The sequence below is a fragment of the Anastrepha obliqua genome, chromosome 5 (assembly GCF_027943255.1).
Source record: "Anastrepha obliqua isolate idAnaObli1 chromosome 5, idAnaObli1_1.0, whole genome shotgun sequence".
In the NCBI taxonomy this organism is placed as follows: Eukaryota; Metazoa; Arthropoda; class Insecta; order Diptera; family Tephritidae; genus Anastrepha; species Anastrepha obliqua.
Window position 1 is genome coordinate 40,185,307 of NC_072896.1, and position 18,283 is coordinate 40,203,589.

Genomic DNA, 18,283 nt, shown 5'->3' on the forward strand with positions numbered 1-18,283 from the left:
TGATCTTAAATATCAACAAAAGCTAACTTGGTTCCTAGTTCTTTGCCCACTAAGGAGCCTACTAAAGCGATGCCCGTAGACCTTTAGCCCTTGCACCTAATGAGGGGCTCGTTGGCATGATCGGTAAAATAATTAATCTAAATTTTAGATTTTTTGAAATATCGGATTCCTCGTCAGGAATAATTGTTGTTTTTTTTAATGATCTGTCACAATCTTATTCGGCACTACTCGAAGCGTGCCGTTTGCAGAGAATTTGTCTGTTTAAATTGTCTGTTTTGTTTTATGTTTAAATTGATCAGAAATTTTTGTTTGTTTATTCTGTTTAAAAAATTTATGAGAAATATTCATCATGAATATTGCATCCGCAAATTTAGTACAGATTGGTTGTCATTTTCGGGATTCAAAATCGAGAACATTGCTTTACGGAAGCAGTTTTGGATAGTTGTTGTCGTTGCTACTTTATCCCATACTTTTTGATGAAATACAGTGCATTTGACGACTCTGAGGCTGAGGTTGCAGTGTCAATTTTAAGTAGTATTTATTTGAAAAATAAGCTTCTATAAAATATCTCAAATTTTGGATTAAACCTTCATCAAGAGATTGGTTGACTGCTGTTGTCTTTGGTAGCAAAAAACAAAAATGTTTATGCTGGGCGAGTTCAAATCTCTTGAATCAGATGCTGCGCTATCCAAAAATAAGACGATTTTTGCGTCTGGGTGTTGACTTTTTTGTATGCGTGGGATTTTTTTACAGGCTCCAAGAGAGAGATTACTCTAATTTTTTTTATCAAAGTGGCTTGAAACATGGTGCCCGCGTCCGGTTATTGGGGCGATATTTGTATACAAAAATTAATGAAAATCCTGTGTTAGAAATTTATCCTCGGTCATTGGAGCTTTACGGTTATAAGGAGGAATTTAGAATGTCAAAATCAGTTGATTACTTTGCAAGAATTTCAAACAAAACAATACCGATCATTTGACATTCAAACCGAAACGAAAAAAAAGAAAAACAAATCAGCTATTCTAGTAACACTGCCTCGCAGGATTTTGCCTTGGCACTACTATTTCACACACTTGAGAGCTCAGTATCAGGTCAGTCCATAAGTTCGTGCGTATTTTACCCATAATTTCACTTTTATACGATTTTTGCATACAAAAAATTATTCGGGGAATATAACGGAACTAACGGGTGATTTTTTAGCTATTATCTTTTTAAACAGTTGGTTTAAACAGCTGACGTACATTTCGTGTTTTGTTTCACTGTCAAACATTTTCAGTTTGGCCTATAATTTAACCATGAATCGTCTTACAAGCAAACAGCGCTTGCAAATCATTGAATTTTATTATAAAAATGCGTGTTCTGTTAAGAAAGTTTATCGCGCACTAACTCCATTTTATGGTCAGTTTAATCGACCCCCTGAAGCGGCTATTCCAGCTATTGTGACTCAATTTAGAACCAAATTTACATAATTGGACATCAAACCACCAACACCAACACGCTTACGTAGAGTGCGAACTGAAGAAAATATCGCAGATGTATCGGCCAGTGTTAATGATGACCATCAATTATCTATTCGTGGCCGTTCGCAGCAATTGGGCCTCTATTACTCAACAACGTGGAACATTTTTCGAAACGATTTAGGTGTGAAGCCTTTCAAAATACAGCTGGTGCAAGAATTGAAGCCGAACGACCTACCGCAACGCAGAATTTTTGGTAAATGGGCTCTTGGAAAGTTGGCCGAAGATCCACTTTTTTTATCGAAAAATTGTGTTCAGCGTCGAAGCTCATTTTTGGATCAATGGGTACGTAAATAAGCAGAATTATCGATTTTGGAGTGAAGACTAGCCAGAAGAAATGGAAGAGCTACCAATATATCCAAAAAATGTCACAGTTTGGTGCGGTTTATGGCCTGGAGGCATCATTGGACCGTACTTCTTCAAAGATGCTGCGAATCGTAACGTTACTGTGAATGGTGCGCGCTACTGTGAAATGACATCCAACTTTTTTTTGCCAAAAATGCAAGAGCTTGACTTGCATGACATGTGGTTTCAGCAAGACGGTGCCACATGCCACACAGCACGCGTAACAATGGACTTGTTGAGAGGCGAGTTCGGTGAACATTTTATTTCACGTTCGGGACCTATCAATTGGCCACCCAGACCGTGCGATATAACGCCTTTAGATTATTTTTTGTGGGGCATACTAAAGCTCATGTCTATTCAGACAAGCCTGCTAACGCTTTGGAAGACAACATTAAAGCATTTATATGTGAGATACCGGCCGAAACATTGGTGTATGCCAAAATTGCAGTAAGCGGATCGACCATTTGAAGCGCCGTCGCGGTCAACATTTGCATGAAATAATCTTCAAACATTAAGTTATATGGACTCTACTAACGATTAAAATAAAAATTTACGTGTGTTATTTTGAAAAACTTTCCTATAGCTCTTAAAATATCACCTTCTATTTATATTTTTTTGATATATTGTGCATTCAACAAGTGATTTTAATCGCGGTTCACGGAGAGGATACCGTAAGTGTAAGGACTGCGCAAAAGTGGTTTTCAAAATTCCGAAGTGGTAACTGCAGCGTGGAGGATGCCCGCGGGCTGTCCGTCCTGAAGTCTTTAACTCCGACGCCTTGCTCGAACTCGTGGAAGCTCAGCCAAATTTGACATTCGATATGATAGCTCAGAGGTTAAATTCATCGCATGGAACAGTTCACAGGCACCTGGTTCAATCGGGAAAGGTTTCAAAGCAGGGAAAATGGGTTCCGCATAGACTTTCCGTCGCCAACCTTCAGCAGAGAGTGAATGTGTTGTGTTCTCAGCTGCCGCAACGGCTTGAAAATGAAAGTTTTTTTAAGCGTATCGTTACTGGTGATGAAATATGGCTCCTTTACAATAATCCTGTTCGCAAACACCAATGGTTAGATAAAGATGAAACACCACAACCGACCCCTAGAGATGGCCTTCACCCCAAGAAGATTCTCCTGTCTATTTGGTGGGATATCACCGGTATTGTTTATTATGAACTTCTGGAACCAAACCAGACGATAACTGCTGATTAATATTCCCATCAGCTATCAAACCTGAATGAGGCACTTAATAAATTCGACCGTCTTTAGTGAATAGACGCAAAGTTTTGTTTCACCACGACAACGCAAGACCTCATACCGCAAGGCAAACATTAGGCAAGCTGAACGAGCTCGGATGGGAGCTAATGCCACATCCACCATACTCTCCGGATATTGCACCTTGTGATTATCACCTTTTCCGTGGACTTCAATCCGATGTGAGTAACAAGAACTACTCCTCAAAAGAAGCAATAAAAAGGGATATCGAAGCGTATTTTGGTTCCAAGGGGAAAAAATTTTTTGAGCAGGGAATTCAATATTTGCCAAAACGTTGGGAAGGCATTGTAAATAATGAAGGAAAATATATTATTGATTAATAAATACTTTAAACATATTTTTTATTAATTTTAAAACCACCTTTAAAAAACGCACGAACTTATGGACTGACCTAATACTAGCCTTAACCCATAGTAAGTGATTTGAAAAATTTGTCCACCAAGGACAGTGGCGTGATTGGTTTTGTTTTCTTTTTATTAAAATTGGTTAAATAAAGAAGTATTTGGCATGTTTACTAATAACTCAATTCATACTGAATTAATGGGTTGGGGCTAGTCAGAATCTTCAAAAAAATTTTTTTACATTTTCCTAAAGTATATTATCTTTAAAATATTGTGTGAAATTTTGAAGTGAATCTGACAAATACTTTTCGAGTTATTCAACAAATAATAAAGGGCGCTCGGACGCTCCGGAGCTCGAAGCAAGACTTTAAATGCGTTTTTTTTGAACTGGTGATCACTGTAACTTAAAAACCGCTTGGTAGATTTCAATAAAATTTATACTGCTTTTGAAAAACATAAAAAACTTGTGCCTGATCGAATTTTCGAAATTTCGATATTTTTAAACAATTAATTGTCGACTTTTTCTCGAAAATTTGAAAAATATTTCTTGAGACCTTCATATTGTTAATTTTGAAAAAAAAGCTTTGATCAGGCGCAATATTATCTAATAATAAAACTAATTTCTCTTGTCCGATTGATTTAAAATGAATCTCCAAGAACTTGTGATGATTACCGCAAGGAACTTCTGGAGAAACGGGGTACACACAAACAGCGATGACTTTTACAATTATACATTTTTTTTTTGAAATTTTGCTAAAGTCAAGTCGAAACATGATGTAAAATGCTATGTTTTTATTTTTGTAAAATAAAGCAATTGACTAGCAAAAAAAAAAATTATTGAAAATCATCATTCTTTTGGGCTCTGACTGCCCCTAACTGCTTAAAATACAAACAAATATTTATGTGTCAATTTCGAAGTACTGAGAATTTCATAATAATTAAAGTCCCTTTTAAATAATATAACGGTTGAAAACTTCAGAGAAGTCTGCCCAACCGAATGAGATGGAAAGGTTCATTCTCACAACGTTCGCTTTATTGACTTATTTCATTCTGAATTCCTTCTAATACCATGCGTGACATAATTCTTTTTATTGCACATTACAATGGAGTTAAAGTTACACATTACTTCTTTATCAGCAGAAACACTTTTTTACAAAATATTTTTATCTGGTAAACTTTTGGGCCACCCTATATGTATGTAATCATATGACCTTGCATGTACATGTGCATGTGCGTGCTGTGCAAAATGTTTGTTGGTTTATCGTGTGACATTAGTAATAATGGTTAAAAGAGAAGAGAAATTGTTGTAATGACAAAATCGAAATGTTTAATATTTACTATTGTTCTCTTGCTATAATTGAGGCATAACATCTCCCCGTGCACATTACCATAGTTTGTTAACACTTACTTATTATATTTTGTTGCTGTTGTTCACGCAGGCACCGCTGGAGCTGTAACAATTGTCACCAAATCGGGCGTCGTATTTGTTTTCGTTATCGCTGCTTTTTAGTATGTTATATTTTTTTCGTTTGGTACAAACTGTCGGCAATATGAACAGCGCGTATACTTAGACGACAAAGGAATGGCGCAACTGTCTACTTTTTGTAATTTTCTTGTATTTAGTTTCGTATTGGCTGTGATGATTTTATTGCATTTATAATTATCCATACATTACAAGAAGACTAAAAACCCGTTCGATAAAGTAGAAAATTTATTCCGATGTAGGTATGTACATATGTATGTAAATTCTCGCATCAGCGTAGCTGATAGTAGCGCAATTTTGCTTTCATAGTGATAAATATAACAATATTTTTTCATTATTTCATGCATACAATTTTCCAATTGCCTTATCTCTCAAAGTGCATCAATAGTAATTTGAATATATACATCTGTATGTATGTAATGTCATTAAATTAGTTCAGTAAATTGCATTAATATTTTTTTATAGACGCCAGAGTAAATATGTATGCAACTATCATGTATGTACATCTCTCATCACCGCTTATATTGGTTTTTGATTATAAAGAATTAGGAAAATATTGAGATGTATGTATGTATGTCAAATTCTAATTTTGTAGTTTGTTTAAATATCACTTTTCAATTTTTTATCACACCAATTCAATCCCATGAAAATCTAAATTTTTTCCGCATTCCCTTCCACGCGTTTCCACTTGCACTACATTTCGAATCCGCTGTTTTTCCCAGCGGTCCGCTACGAACATGACTTTTCACAGCCGCAAAATCACAACAACTGTTCGTATTTTTTATCATATGCATACACCTGGTTCATGTGCATCAAAACACGGAAGTCTCCCTTTTCGTAAAACACATCAATAAAATTAAAAGTAAAGACAAGATACTCGCACACAGCAAATTACACAAACAACAAAGCAAACGTGTTGAAACAATAATATCAGCACTCATTGAGCCGCTCAAAGAAAGCAAATCATCGAGCACTTTTGTGTGAACTCTCTTGCTCTTTTGTTTTTATGTTGCTCGTGAAAAACCAAAACAAACCGAGTAACGAAGAAAACAATGAAGTGGAATGTCAAAAAATAATTGACGTTCCTCGGAAAACAATTCAAATTAGAAATATGGTGAAGTTGGTTGTTGTTTGTTAATGTAACGATGCAAGGGAAATTTCAAGGTATTGAAATAAACAGGTGGAGGCTAAAGGTATATATTTAAATTGTGTAATTGTACGAAGCCATATGCAATGTATAGTTTATTGTTAAACTTTAGGGTTTCCCCCGAAAATATTTATTTCCATGCGGCCTTACATCAAAACTTGGTGACAAACGATTATGGGTTTTTGTGGTTTTCATGGACAGAAATAAGACACAAAAAAAAGTTGTTACTCAGTGGTTTGTAAATGTGCTAAGTTAAAATATAAAATAAAAATAATAATACGTGCTAAGTTCACATATCTCATATGGCTATCAGACGGGGCTGGGTATTTTGAAGTCGTACGCTCAAGACTATAGAGTTTTTACTTGTTTAATGCATAAATGACAAAAAAAAAACAATGTGCCTTACATATTTATAATAATTTCACTTTAGCAACTAGAGACGCAAATTTCTGAACAATTAGTACCAAGCAGAAAGCACTTAGTTTCCACTGTCGTAAAAACGTGTTTTTGGTTTTTTAAACTATAATTTTATTTTGTGTTAGGCGAAGGCTGCGAAAGGTTTTCTAAATATTTGTTTAAATATTTTAACTTCTTATACAGAAAAACCTGTGTTGGAAGCCATCTCAGACAAACGCGTTTAGATTTCGCTCAAAAATATTAAGTTGGGGTATAAGTTCGTAGCGTTTTTACCGCAGACTTTTTATTTAAACAAAAAACCATTATATCAATAAGTCAATCAATTATATATTCGCCTTTGCTCTTTACAACCTCTTCCCACTTCTCGACCAATTTGTTGATGCCGTTCCTCCAAAAATCGATTGGTGTGGTGTCACAGAAGTTGTTGAGCCGCTTTTTAAGGACTTCTTTGTTATCGAAGATAACGCCCTTCATATGCTTCGACAGGGAGCGGAAAAGATGGTAATCGGTCGGTGCAAGATCCGCATAATACAGCGAATGCTGAGGCACTTCCCACTCGAGCTCTCGGAGTGCGGTTTCGACGACTTGTGCAACATGGGGTCTGGCATTGTCATGAAATAGTATGGTTTCGCTATGACGATCAGGCCTTTTCAGTCAGATAACCTCATTCACGCGGTGTAGCTGTGCAATGTAGAGCTCCTCGTTGATCGTGTCATTCTTTTCGAGCATTATTATGCCCTTCCATTCTCACCAAACACATATCATGATCTTCTTTGGGTGAAGGTCTGGCTTGACTCTCGGCTTTGGCGTATCTGCTGGGGCCACCCATTCCTTTCTTTGCTTCATATTGGTAAATAGACACCATTTCCCTTCTCCCGTGACAATTCGGTACAAAAAGTGATGTTTATGCCCGAATGTTGCTCGATGGCGGAGGAGATGCTGAGAAGCAATTTGAAGGCGACTTTCTTTGTTTTTTTCGTTGTGCTCGGGAGGCACCCGGGCTCCCAATTTTTCGTTTTATGGTCGCAGTTCGTTTTTTCCACCAATTCACGACTGGTTTGGCGAACGTTCTCCTTCAAAAGTGATTTGAGACGTCCTTCATCGAATTCAGAAAGCTTTCCGCTGCCGTTAAAGTCATCATTTTTGAACTTTGCAAACCATTTTCGTGCTGTAGACTCGCCTATGTCAAAAATACAATTAACATAGTTTTGTAAAGCAGAAAGAGTTCATTCGAATTAATAGTTACTCTTCACCAAAAATCAAACAAATCCTTGTAAAATAAAAGAAAATATAAAAACGCTATGAACTTATTCCCCAACCCACTACATGCAGTCGGGCAATGTTGAGTTCTCGAATGAAAAAAAAAATCATTAAATGTCCCAGACAAGTACAATTTTTATTGGTACGATTTGCGTAACAACGACGTACGTATGAATGTCAAAAAGAGACTTTGGTCGTAGCAGCGTTATGGTGTGTGCGGCATTTTCATCAAGAGGAAAAGCAAATATTTGCTTTGTATCGAGTAAAATAAATTTTCATTTATTTATTTATCACATTTTTGGATGATAAAATGGATGAAGGCAGCATTTTCCAACAAGATAACGCTGCCGTTCAAGTAACCAAAGAATCGCTGAAATGGTTGAAAGAGCAAAACACACCGCTTATGAAGTGGCCTGCATGCAGTCTTGATTTGAATCTGGTGGAGAACGTGTGAGGGGGGAATATCGCGCAAAATGTATGGATAAAAGGTGCAAGAACACCAGCATATGACTGCATTAGACCTCAAATTGGTTATTAAGGAAGCTTGGGAAGATTTGAAAAGTAAGTGAAATCAATGCCTAAACGTATTTTTGAAGTTACTAAAAACATGGAGGACTAATTAAGTATTAAAAATTCTATAAATATGTCTATATTAAAAATTAAGTTTATGCGCTTACACGAATATGTTCTTATTTTTAGTATGATATAAAAAAGCAATGATTTAAGTACAACAACAACAATGAAACTTGGATATTACATAAAATATGAAATATTATATAAAAATACATAAATATGAGCTTTAAGTTGTTGTGCGCAATGCTTTGAATATTGTCAAGAGGATTACTTCTTTCAATGCCACGAGGACTGCCTTTTACCTATAAGTTTTTGCGCCTTTGCAATACTACGGGTGATGAGCTGTAATTCGATATTTTTACCGTTTTTTTTTTTGGGTTTAATTGTTATTTTTTTGCATAGACTTACATGTACATATAACGAGATTTATTTGTTCTTTTTTCAATGAGTTAAAAAATTCATCTCGCCCAAATTATAAAATAAACTCGTGAAAATTTTCGTGCAATGATTTATTACGAATTTCGACGTTGCATATCGAGACAGTAGTGCCTTGATCAACTTACTTCGACTTATGGTGTTAAAGCACCACACTTAGCAACTATGAAAAGCTGGAACACGAGTTCCAACATGGTCATCGATCATTGCAGGATGGAGACTATCCAAAACGGTTGTTATCAATTGATAATGCAAGATCGCCATGTGACATATCGAAAGAGGCATCCTTGGGCATTAGTGGGATCAGCATACATATATGTATTCAATATTGGAGCAACATTAGGTTGTCAAGAAAATTTGTTTTCATTAGATACCGCATAATTTGACATTTGTCTAAAAAAAGAATCGTGTCGAGTGGTATAAAGAAATACTGAAGAAATTCAAGGTGGTTTAAGATATGTCTGTGGCATCGTAATACGTGACAAATCTTGGATCTATGTATGCATATGAGCCAGAAACAAAACAGCTTATGATAGAGCTCAATACAACAAAAGTTGTTCGCGGAAGAAGCATATCAAAGTAAACGGTCGCCTGTTTGTTTTCGAAATGTCTGGTTATGTCGCAACTGTGACACCAGAGAAATTTAAAACAGTCGGTTCTGAGTGGTACATAAGCAGTATGAGCTCTCACCTATCAGCAAAAGAGCTTTTGAGCACTCGAAAGATCGAATTAATATGTCATCCGCCTTATTATAGCCCTGATTTGGCCCCGAATGATTTCTTTTTGTTCCCGAACATTAAAAATAAAATGTGGTCAACATTTTTCAAAGTCTGAAGAAGCTGTTGAAACCTTAAAATAGCTCGTTTTGGAAGTATCTACTTCTGAGTGGCAAAAGTGCTTGAGAAATTGGTTCAGGCGAGGGCAGCAGAATATTAAAAAAATTTTATTGTGTTTTCATTATTGGGCATAAAATATAAAAGGCAACCCTCGTAATGAAACTCTCGTGAAATAAACGGAGTTGATGAGTATAATCCTCTTCTTTCTGCCAAGCGTTAACAAATGGCGAATAGATGAAGCAACTCGTATAAATGAAAATATCTTAGCAATGCGGGAATAGAGCTGCCTTAAATTACATGTGTTTTTAACATAGTGAGTTATACCAGTCTAATGTGGTATAACCATACTCGTAAGCGGTGAGCCTTGCTCGACCATTTTGTCGCTGCTTTCACATGCAAATTTTTCCGTAAGTTAACCGAGCACAGAAGTGGCGAATAGAAGAGGCCTACAACCATATTCGCTAAAGACGAGTCTTGCCAAATCATTTGTTATTGTGTTCACATGCAAATTTTTCGTCAAGCGAGCGGAGAAGTGGCGCATCGAAGGCGCCTATTATCATTTGACGATGTATTTGTGGACGACATTTAGATAACATAAAATTTTGGAGTTTCTTATTTACTAATATCCATAGAACATATAAATGAAATTTTTACAAACTGTCAAAAGTGAATTGTGCGTGAGAGACATTTCAGCGTTTCTATTTGCTGGAGGACTATTACCTTATGTCATTTTCTATTTGTACGCGTCAAATCCAGTCGCTTTAATAGGGCTGGGGGTCCTTTGTGACGTGACGTATGGAACGTACCGTGGTGCCACAATGAAAATATTGCCGCATATAAATAAAAAAGCAGCAGATGTTCTTTTCGTGAAAGCAAATACCATTTTTCGTTTTGTATAAACAGGTTTTCGTTGGTTGTGAAATACATTATATTGAAGCAAAATAGGCATTTTAATAGAATTTATGGTAGTCGTAGTCGACCATAACTTCGAAATCGGGACGCACATTCATTTTGAGGATGAAACTTAGCCGTTTCTCCATTTTTTCAAGCTTTTATCGAAAAGATAAGGACGCAAATGAATTGACTCAATTAATTTAAACTCTATTTAATTTGTAATAATAAAAATCACCATCGATACAAATTTGTGCGGTACAACATTGTTCTTCTTTAAATAGTTGTAATTTTCGCCGCACTTGCGGTACGGCAAAAGTAGAAAGTTGCCAATTTTTGTGCACTTTGGCATGGCGTACGGCATGTTTGTGGTGCCTTCGACACAAATACATATAATCTATTTTACTGTCAGTCGAAACCGTTGTCGCATCGGACGGAACAGATCCATTGTGACGGACCTATAAAGCTCAGCCAATGCTTTGTTTTTGTACCTTCTATTGCATCGCTTTGCGACCACCGTAGCCAAATCGATTAGTGTGCGACTACTATTTAGGAATGCGTAGTTTCGAATGTACCTTCTGCTCAAATATGAACGAGACGTTATCAATAAAACGGTCCGCGGATGACATATGGCAAAAATAAATTTTTTGTTTTTTGGTAGGACTGTTATAAGCTTACATGGCAAATTTCAGCGTGATATGTCACATAGTTTGTTTTCTGTGCTGCTGTAAACAAGTCAAGCTCGAGTGTGCAGATATGTGCATGAAGCAGCAAAATTATAGAAAAAGTTTTTTGTAATAGCTATCGCCCCTCGGCAGGCAATGGTAAAACTTCGTGCCATGAAAAAGCTCCTCATTTGCCGTTCGGAGTAGGCCTAAAAATGTAGATCCCTTTATTTGTGCAACAGCATTAAGAGGAAGAGCTCGGCCAAACAACTAACAGAAGTGCACACGCCAGATATTATTATTTTTCTTTGCATCACTTTGACAGTTCTCCTCCTACACTGTCATATAAAATAATTTGTTTCCAAATATAGTTTCTGCATACATTTATTTTAAGAATTACTTTTAAAAATTATAAACTCAAAAATATGGGAAGTCTGATTATTCCATCACTCTCAATTTACATAAAGCTGGATTCTAAGAATCTAAAATTTATTTTACAATTCATATTACTCAACAAGTTGGGTTACATGTCAAGTGAAGTTAAGTTACGAAAATTAAATCTAGATCAACTGATATCCTATGCCGTCATCATTTCAACGTGCTTTCCATTGAATCCATTTTATAAGTGGAAGAAAGCTACATACATATATCTGACAACATTTTGCATTGACGGCAGACTTGGCTAAATCGACTCCTCTTATCATTCTGAGCATTTTGTTATAATTATATATCAGGTCAGTCCATAAGTTCGTGCGTATTTTACCCATAATTTCACTTTTGTACGGTTTTTGCATACAAAAAACTATTCGCGGAATATAACGGAACTATTTATATTTTCTTTGATATATTGTGCATTCAACAAGTGATTTTAATCGGGGTTAGAAGCACTTGTTGTTAAAAAAGAAAATGGAATCTTCGAACGCGTATAAGAGGCATATTTTGTATTTTTTTATAAAAGTGGTAAAAATGCAACAACTGCTGCTACAGAAATAAACACTGTTCACGGAGAGGATACCGTAAGTGTAAGGACTGCACAAAAGTGGTTTTCAAAATTCTGAAGTCCTTAACTCCGACGCCTTGCTCGAACTCGTGGAAGCTGAGCCAAATTTGACATTCGATATGATAGCTCAGAGGTTAAATTCATCGCATGGAACAGTTCACAGGCACCTGGTTCAATCGGGGAAGATTTCAAAGCAGGGAAAATGGGTTCCGCATAGACTTTCCGTCGCCAACCTTCAGCAGAGAGTGAATGTGTTGTGTTATCAGCTGCTGCAACGGCTTGAAAATGAAAGTTTCTTAAGCGTATCGTTACTGGTGATGAAAAATGGGTCCTTTACAATAATCCTGTTCGCAAAAGTGAATGGTTAGATAAAGATGAAACACCAGAATTGACCCCTACAGATGGCCTTCACCCCAAGAAGTCTGTCCTGTCTATTTGGTGGGATATGGCCGGTATTGTTTGTTTATTATGAACTTTTGGAACCAAACCAGTCGATAACGGCTGATTATTATTCCCATCAGCTATCAAACCTGAATGAGGCACTTAACAAAAACCGACCGTCTTTAGTGAATAGACGCAAAGTTTTGTTTCACCTCGACAACGCAAGACCTCATACCGCAAGGCAAACATTAGGTAAGCTGAACGAGCTCGGAAGGGAGCTAATGCCGCATCCACCATACTCTCCGGATATTGCACCTTGTGATTATCACCTTTTTCGTGGACTTCGATGTTCAAGTGAGTAACAAGAACTACTCCACAAAAGAAGCTAGAAAAAGGGATATCGAAGCGTATTTTGGTTCCAAGGACAAACAATTTTTTAAGCAGGGAATTAAAAATGTGCCTAAACGTTGGAAAGACATTGTAAATAATGAAGGAAAATATATTATTGATTAATAAATACTTCAAACATCTTTTTTATTAATTTTAAAACCACCTTTAACGCCCGAACTTATGGACTGACTTGATATTTTTTTATATCTATCGCTCTTCTTTTGTGCTGTTATACACCAACAATAATCTCTTCTTTATAGTCAACCTAAAACTTTATGTGCAACATTATCTTCATAAAAGGGAACAACTTAAATCCATTCCGGAAAAGTATTATGGAGTTATAGTTATAGAGTTATAATCGATGTTATCTTTGCATTTACATTTGTAATGAAATATCTGTTTAAATAAGCAACAATTTATCCGTTAGACAAATCGGCACGATATGGTTTTTTAATGCAGTGACGATGACGATGCGCTACATGTCCGTACACAATGCGACTATCTATCGTCAAAGCACGAGTTGTTAATATGTCGAGCGATGAAAAGTGATTTATTTTATTATACATATCATCTTCTTCGGAGGAGGAGAAATAAAAGAAAAACAAGGCATTGGGTGCGCCCGTAGGAATAACTGAAACAGCAGATTATTAATTGCCACAAGGCAGTTATAAGAGGATAATTACAAATTTCAGATATTTTATAGGATGTTTAAGAATGCTTTCAAGAAGCGTGAAGAAATTGTGTAACCGGCTATTCAAAAACATAATACTAACATGCGCGAATGCATTAGTTATGATTACGCTGAGGCAAGGGGGTGGATTTCTCAAACGTACTCCATAGAAGAAGCAAGAGTCTAAACTTTAGCAAAAGTTATCCCTCACCTCTTTACCTCCTCTATAAAACACTAGTGAAACTTTTTTTTAAACATTACTATCTGTAGATTTATTAACAGGTAGATCACAATTTTTATAAATTACAAAACTTTTCATGAACATTTATGAAATAAAGTTTAATTGCACACAAACACTTTTAGACCTTTTAAATACGAGTGCTCCATCAACAAATTAAATGAATTCATCAGACATTTTTATTCAAACAGTTTTTGACGCACAAACTATGATATAAGCGTATTATGATATTTGATGACACTGTTGTACCTGTTGCATAATGCTTGTCATGCTGCATGCTTGCTGTGACGAGTACGAGTGGTTACCGGCTCGCGGTATGCCATTTGAACACAAAATTGCGACAACGAAGGGTACGTTTCCACGACAGTCGGTTCTACGTTATCGAAACGTCCCGGATTAATATCCGGCCAAGGACTGTTACTCCAGCAGCGGGGAACCCGTATATGGTATAAGTATGCGGAATGTTTATGCTGCTACAACAACAACAACAATAAAGGGTATCTCTCGCGGACATTTTGTGCATACGTTACGAAGACGATACGAGCCGTGTGCGAAGGTTCTTAGTTTCGCATAGGATTGGTATGATACTTATATACAGGGTGAACGCTATGAAGTGTTACCAACTTCACACCGCTTGTATCTGTAGAACAGCTCATGACATCAACGTCAAAATTGTTCTAATGACAGTTCAATATATTGTTTATAAGCCATCAAAAGCATTTGCGTCTCAGTTTTGTTGACATTTTTTTTTTTTTTGTGATGGAATTCAAACGTAATATAGTGTGATTGCGTTATATTTGACTGGAAAATCATAACCAGCCAGTGTTGGTGAGCTCAGTCACCTCAAAGTGAATAAAATGTTTGTGTATCGCACTATAAAACGTGACAATGATACTGGTAGCATTGCAAAGCGCTATGGAGGTGGACCAAAAAAAACCGCAACAACGCCAGAAATGGGCCGGAAATTGAAGGCTCGACTTGAACGAAATCCACATCGAAGTGGAAGAAAAATGGCCAAAGAACTGAAAATATCGCAAGACAGCATTCGACGCATATTGAAAAATGAGCTCAAGGTCAAGGTTTACAAGTTCCAAAAAGCACACGATCTTTCACCCCAGCAAAAAAAAGTTCGGTTCGAAAGAGCAAAGGAGTTCTTGCGCTTGCACGAACGTGGCGAATTCCCTAACATTGTGTTTTCTGATGAAGGAAATTTTCCAATTGAGCAGTTCATAAACACTCAAAACGATCGTGTTTACTTGACCGAACGCTCATACGAGAATTTGAGCCTACGTATGGCCACTCGAAGCAATTTCCCATCGCAAGTAATGGTTTGGGCCGCAGTGAACGCTGATGGACGCTCTCCAATCGTTTTTATCGAGCCTGGTGTCAAAGTGAATGCGACTTATTATCGGGAAAATGTTTTAGAAGCTGCTTTAGAGCCGTGGACACGCAAACATTTCGGTCGTAGACCATGGACGTTCCAACAGGACTCGGCACCGTCTCATAAAGCTCGCGTGAACCAAGAATGGTTAAAAAATCATGTTCCACACTTTATTTCGTCCACACAACGGCTTTCGAATTCGCCAGACGCAAATCCGATGGACTATTCCATCTGGTCCATTTTGGAGAGCAAGGTGAGGACTAAAAGATATGCCAGTATGTATGCGCTGAAAAAAGCGATTATACGAGAATGGGCCAAAATACCTCAAGATCACATTCGTGCAGCATGCAACTCATTTTTTGACCGTTTGAAGGCTATAGTCAAGGCAAAAGGTGGTTATATCGAGCTAAAGTGAATATATGTTAAAATTGTAATCACTTTTGAACAATTTTGTCTTTGAAATCAATAAAAACTAATTTCACACAAAAAAGTTATGGTGTTTTGAATAGGGCGGTATTTTCTCAAATTTTGCAAGTTATAGTCAGTTTTATTTCGATGGATGAAGTTTGCGGTTATCTAAAATGTATTGTCAGTGAAAATGAGCCGAAAACTAAGGAAACTTGCGTTAAAGTGGAACAGGAAATATAATAATAAAATTAAATGATAAATAATAAAAAAGGAAAAAGAAAAGTGGAAAATTCTTAGAATTCGATCACTAAAACTATTGGTCGCCGTAAGTCAACATCGCAAACAATATTGAAAAACTTTTTTGAGACAAAGTCATTAGCGAGCAAGCCTAGAAGTTGTCGACCGCCTAAAATTTCTCAAAGATTTAATCTATACAAAAATCATTGGAAACTGACCAGAACAAAGTTCACGAAGATCTTCAGAGGAATAACCTTATCTCAACTGTGAATCATGGTGAAGGTTCGGTGATAGAAACAACTTATGGATCGGTTTGTTTATTCAGAGATTCTGAAAAGTAATTTGAAAGAATCAGCAAGCAAATTGGGTCAAATTGGCGGATTGTATTTCAACGACACAATGTGTGTAAGGGCTTTATAACGTGCCAAAACAACTCCATTCGCCGCTCCAATTACCGCACCTCACCCCTATAGAACATTTATGGAACGAATTAGAACGCCGGATGCGCAAAATAACGTATAAAGAAAAAGAGGAACTTACATCCGAAATAACAAAAAAAAAATAGTTCTTTCCGCGCAAAATCAATTAAGGGCAGTAGCAGAGGCAAAGAGAGGTCCAAATAGAAACTAAAACTAAACTATTTGCATTTATTATAATTAGTTTTCAGTAGTTGTTTATGGAGTATTTATACTTTTCTGCCTTGTGAATTCATTCCTTTCGTTTTTTATAGAAGTTCGCGGAGAAAAAAATCCATTATTTTCTCGGTAGGTAGATGGCTGTAGTGATCGATATCTCTTTGATAAAGGCAACAATGCGCCCATAAAACAGTTTTAAACCATTTGCGCTAAATTTTATGAATAATGGACTTCTTTTTCCTAGACCTTATATAATTTGAAAATATTCAAAATATTCAAAAATTATTTTTATTATCGTTTTCGGAATTTTCTCCAAACAGGCAATATGCTGGGCACGAAGAGCAAAGCTTTCCCCCGCATGACACTAACTACCTTTTCACATGCCCAGTCAATACCCCTCTCCCTCTGGACCCAACCTGTCGAAACGGCAAGTTTCCTGGGCCTACCTTTAGATGAGCTAGACGAAGACGACCAGTGATTTACACTACACTGATAGGGTTAAATATAAATAATAAATAAATATAGTGCTTTAAAAATTCAAGAATTTGTTTAAAAAAATTTTTAAAAATGTTATTCTACAAAATATAAAATGACTTTTAAAAATTTTCAAAATTCTTTACTTTTATTAACTTTCCTTCTTCTACATAAATGGTTTTGTTCTTACTCTTAAAAAAAATTTCGTTGCTAAAATACGAGTGTACAATTTTTTGTTAGAAAGTGCAAGTACCCACTCTTCCTGGCCTCAAACATTATTTTAGCACATGGGAATGCCTTCGATTTCTATTTACATACATACACATAGAAGTGAATGCAAGTTTGGAGATAGTAGATGCAATATGATAAAATTTAAAGTGAAAACTTTTTTATACTCACTCCTAAGATTCGGCAGGGAGTAGTAAAAGTCCGAATTATAGTAGTGATATACTCCCAAGCTGGGTGATGTGTGCGTTGGCTGCACTGGACGTTTCATTAGACTTTTTTCCGCCATGATGTTCAAGTCTCCTGTTTTAACTCTTTGTTCAGATTCACTGTTAGTTTGTAGCTCTTAGCAGGAAAGTTTTGGTAATTGGCTTACTGAAGACGACACAAAACGAACACCAAACAACCGATGCCAACGAGATTTCTACATCAACTAACTTAAAGGCCTAGAAGGGACGCAACATTTTTGCGATAAACGCTTATACTCCTGCACACTGTGCTTACATTCCGACAAGTGTCCATTATTCTAAGTAAAGGTGCGGTGGGCAAGGAGATAGAGGAGTCAATTAATCAGGAAAATAGCGATACTGTAGTGTTACTGAAGGCGCTGGATGCATTGGTGTTGAGGGTTACTCAGCAGCTGAGCTGATTCCGCTGCGGCTGTTTTTGATTTTGTTGATTCTTTCGCTATATCTATGTGTTGGTGTGGTTGTGTGCGATATATTTGTTTCATTTCTGTGTGTATACATGTACATATATACATATGTACCCCAACTATACAGATATAAAAGTTCCTACTCTAATCAGAGTATGGGCATACCTATGTATGTGTGTGCATGTTTGTGGGTTGGCGTGGAATAGCAAATATAAACAAGACAATCAAGCGTAAAGAAATGAAATTAATATTGATAATAGCCTCAGGAGTTGTTAGACATTCACAAGAATGTATGCACATAGGTACATACATATTAAGCTGAAATATAGGCATACAAACATACTTACCATATTAACGCACCTACATATCGGCCAAATAAACTGAAAATTGACAGAATTTTGATACAAGC

At 36.5% G+C, this 18,283-nt stretch overlaps 1 protein-coding gene across 2 annotated transcripts in view; it reads right to left on the reverse strand.

Moving 5' to 3' along the window:
* The window catches only part of LOC129248004 (uncharacterized), a 34,470-nt gene extending 16,832 nt beyond the window's left edge, over positions 1 to 17,638 (reverse strand). The window contains exon 1 of one of the 2 annotated variants that reach the window (XM_054887398.1): positions 17,394 to 17,638. In XM_054887398.1, coding sequence (XP_054743373.1) covers positions 17,394 to 17,508 — 115 coding nt within the window. In that variant the 5' untranslated portion in view covers positions 17,509 to 17,638. Of the gene's footprint in view, positions 1 to 4,881; positions 5,902 to 17,393 lie in introns of those variants that run through there. The other variant, XM_054887400.1, reaches the window with a different exon arrangement.
* Between the last annotated feature and the right edge of the window lie 645 nt (positions 17,639 to 18,283).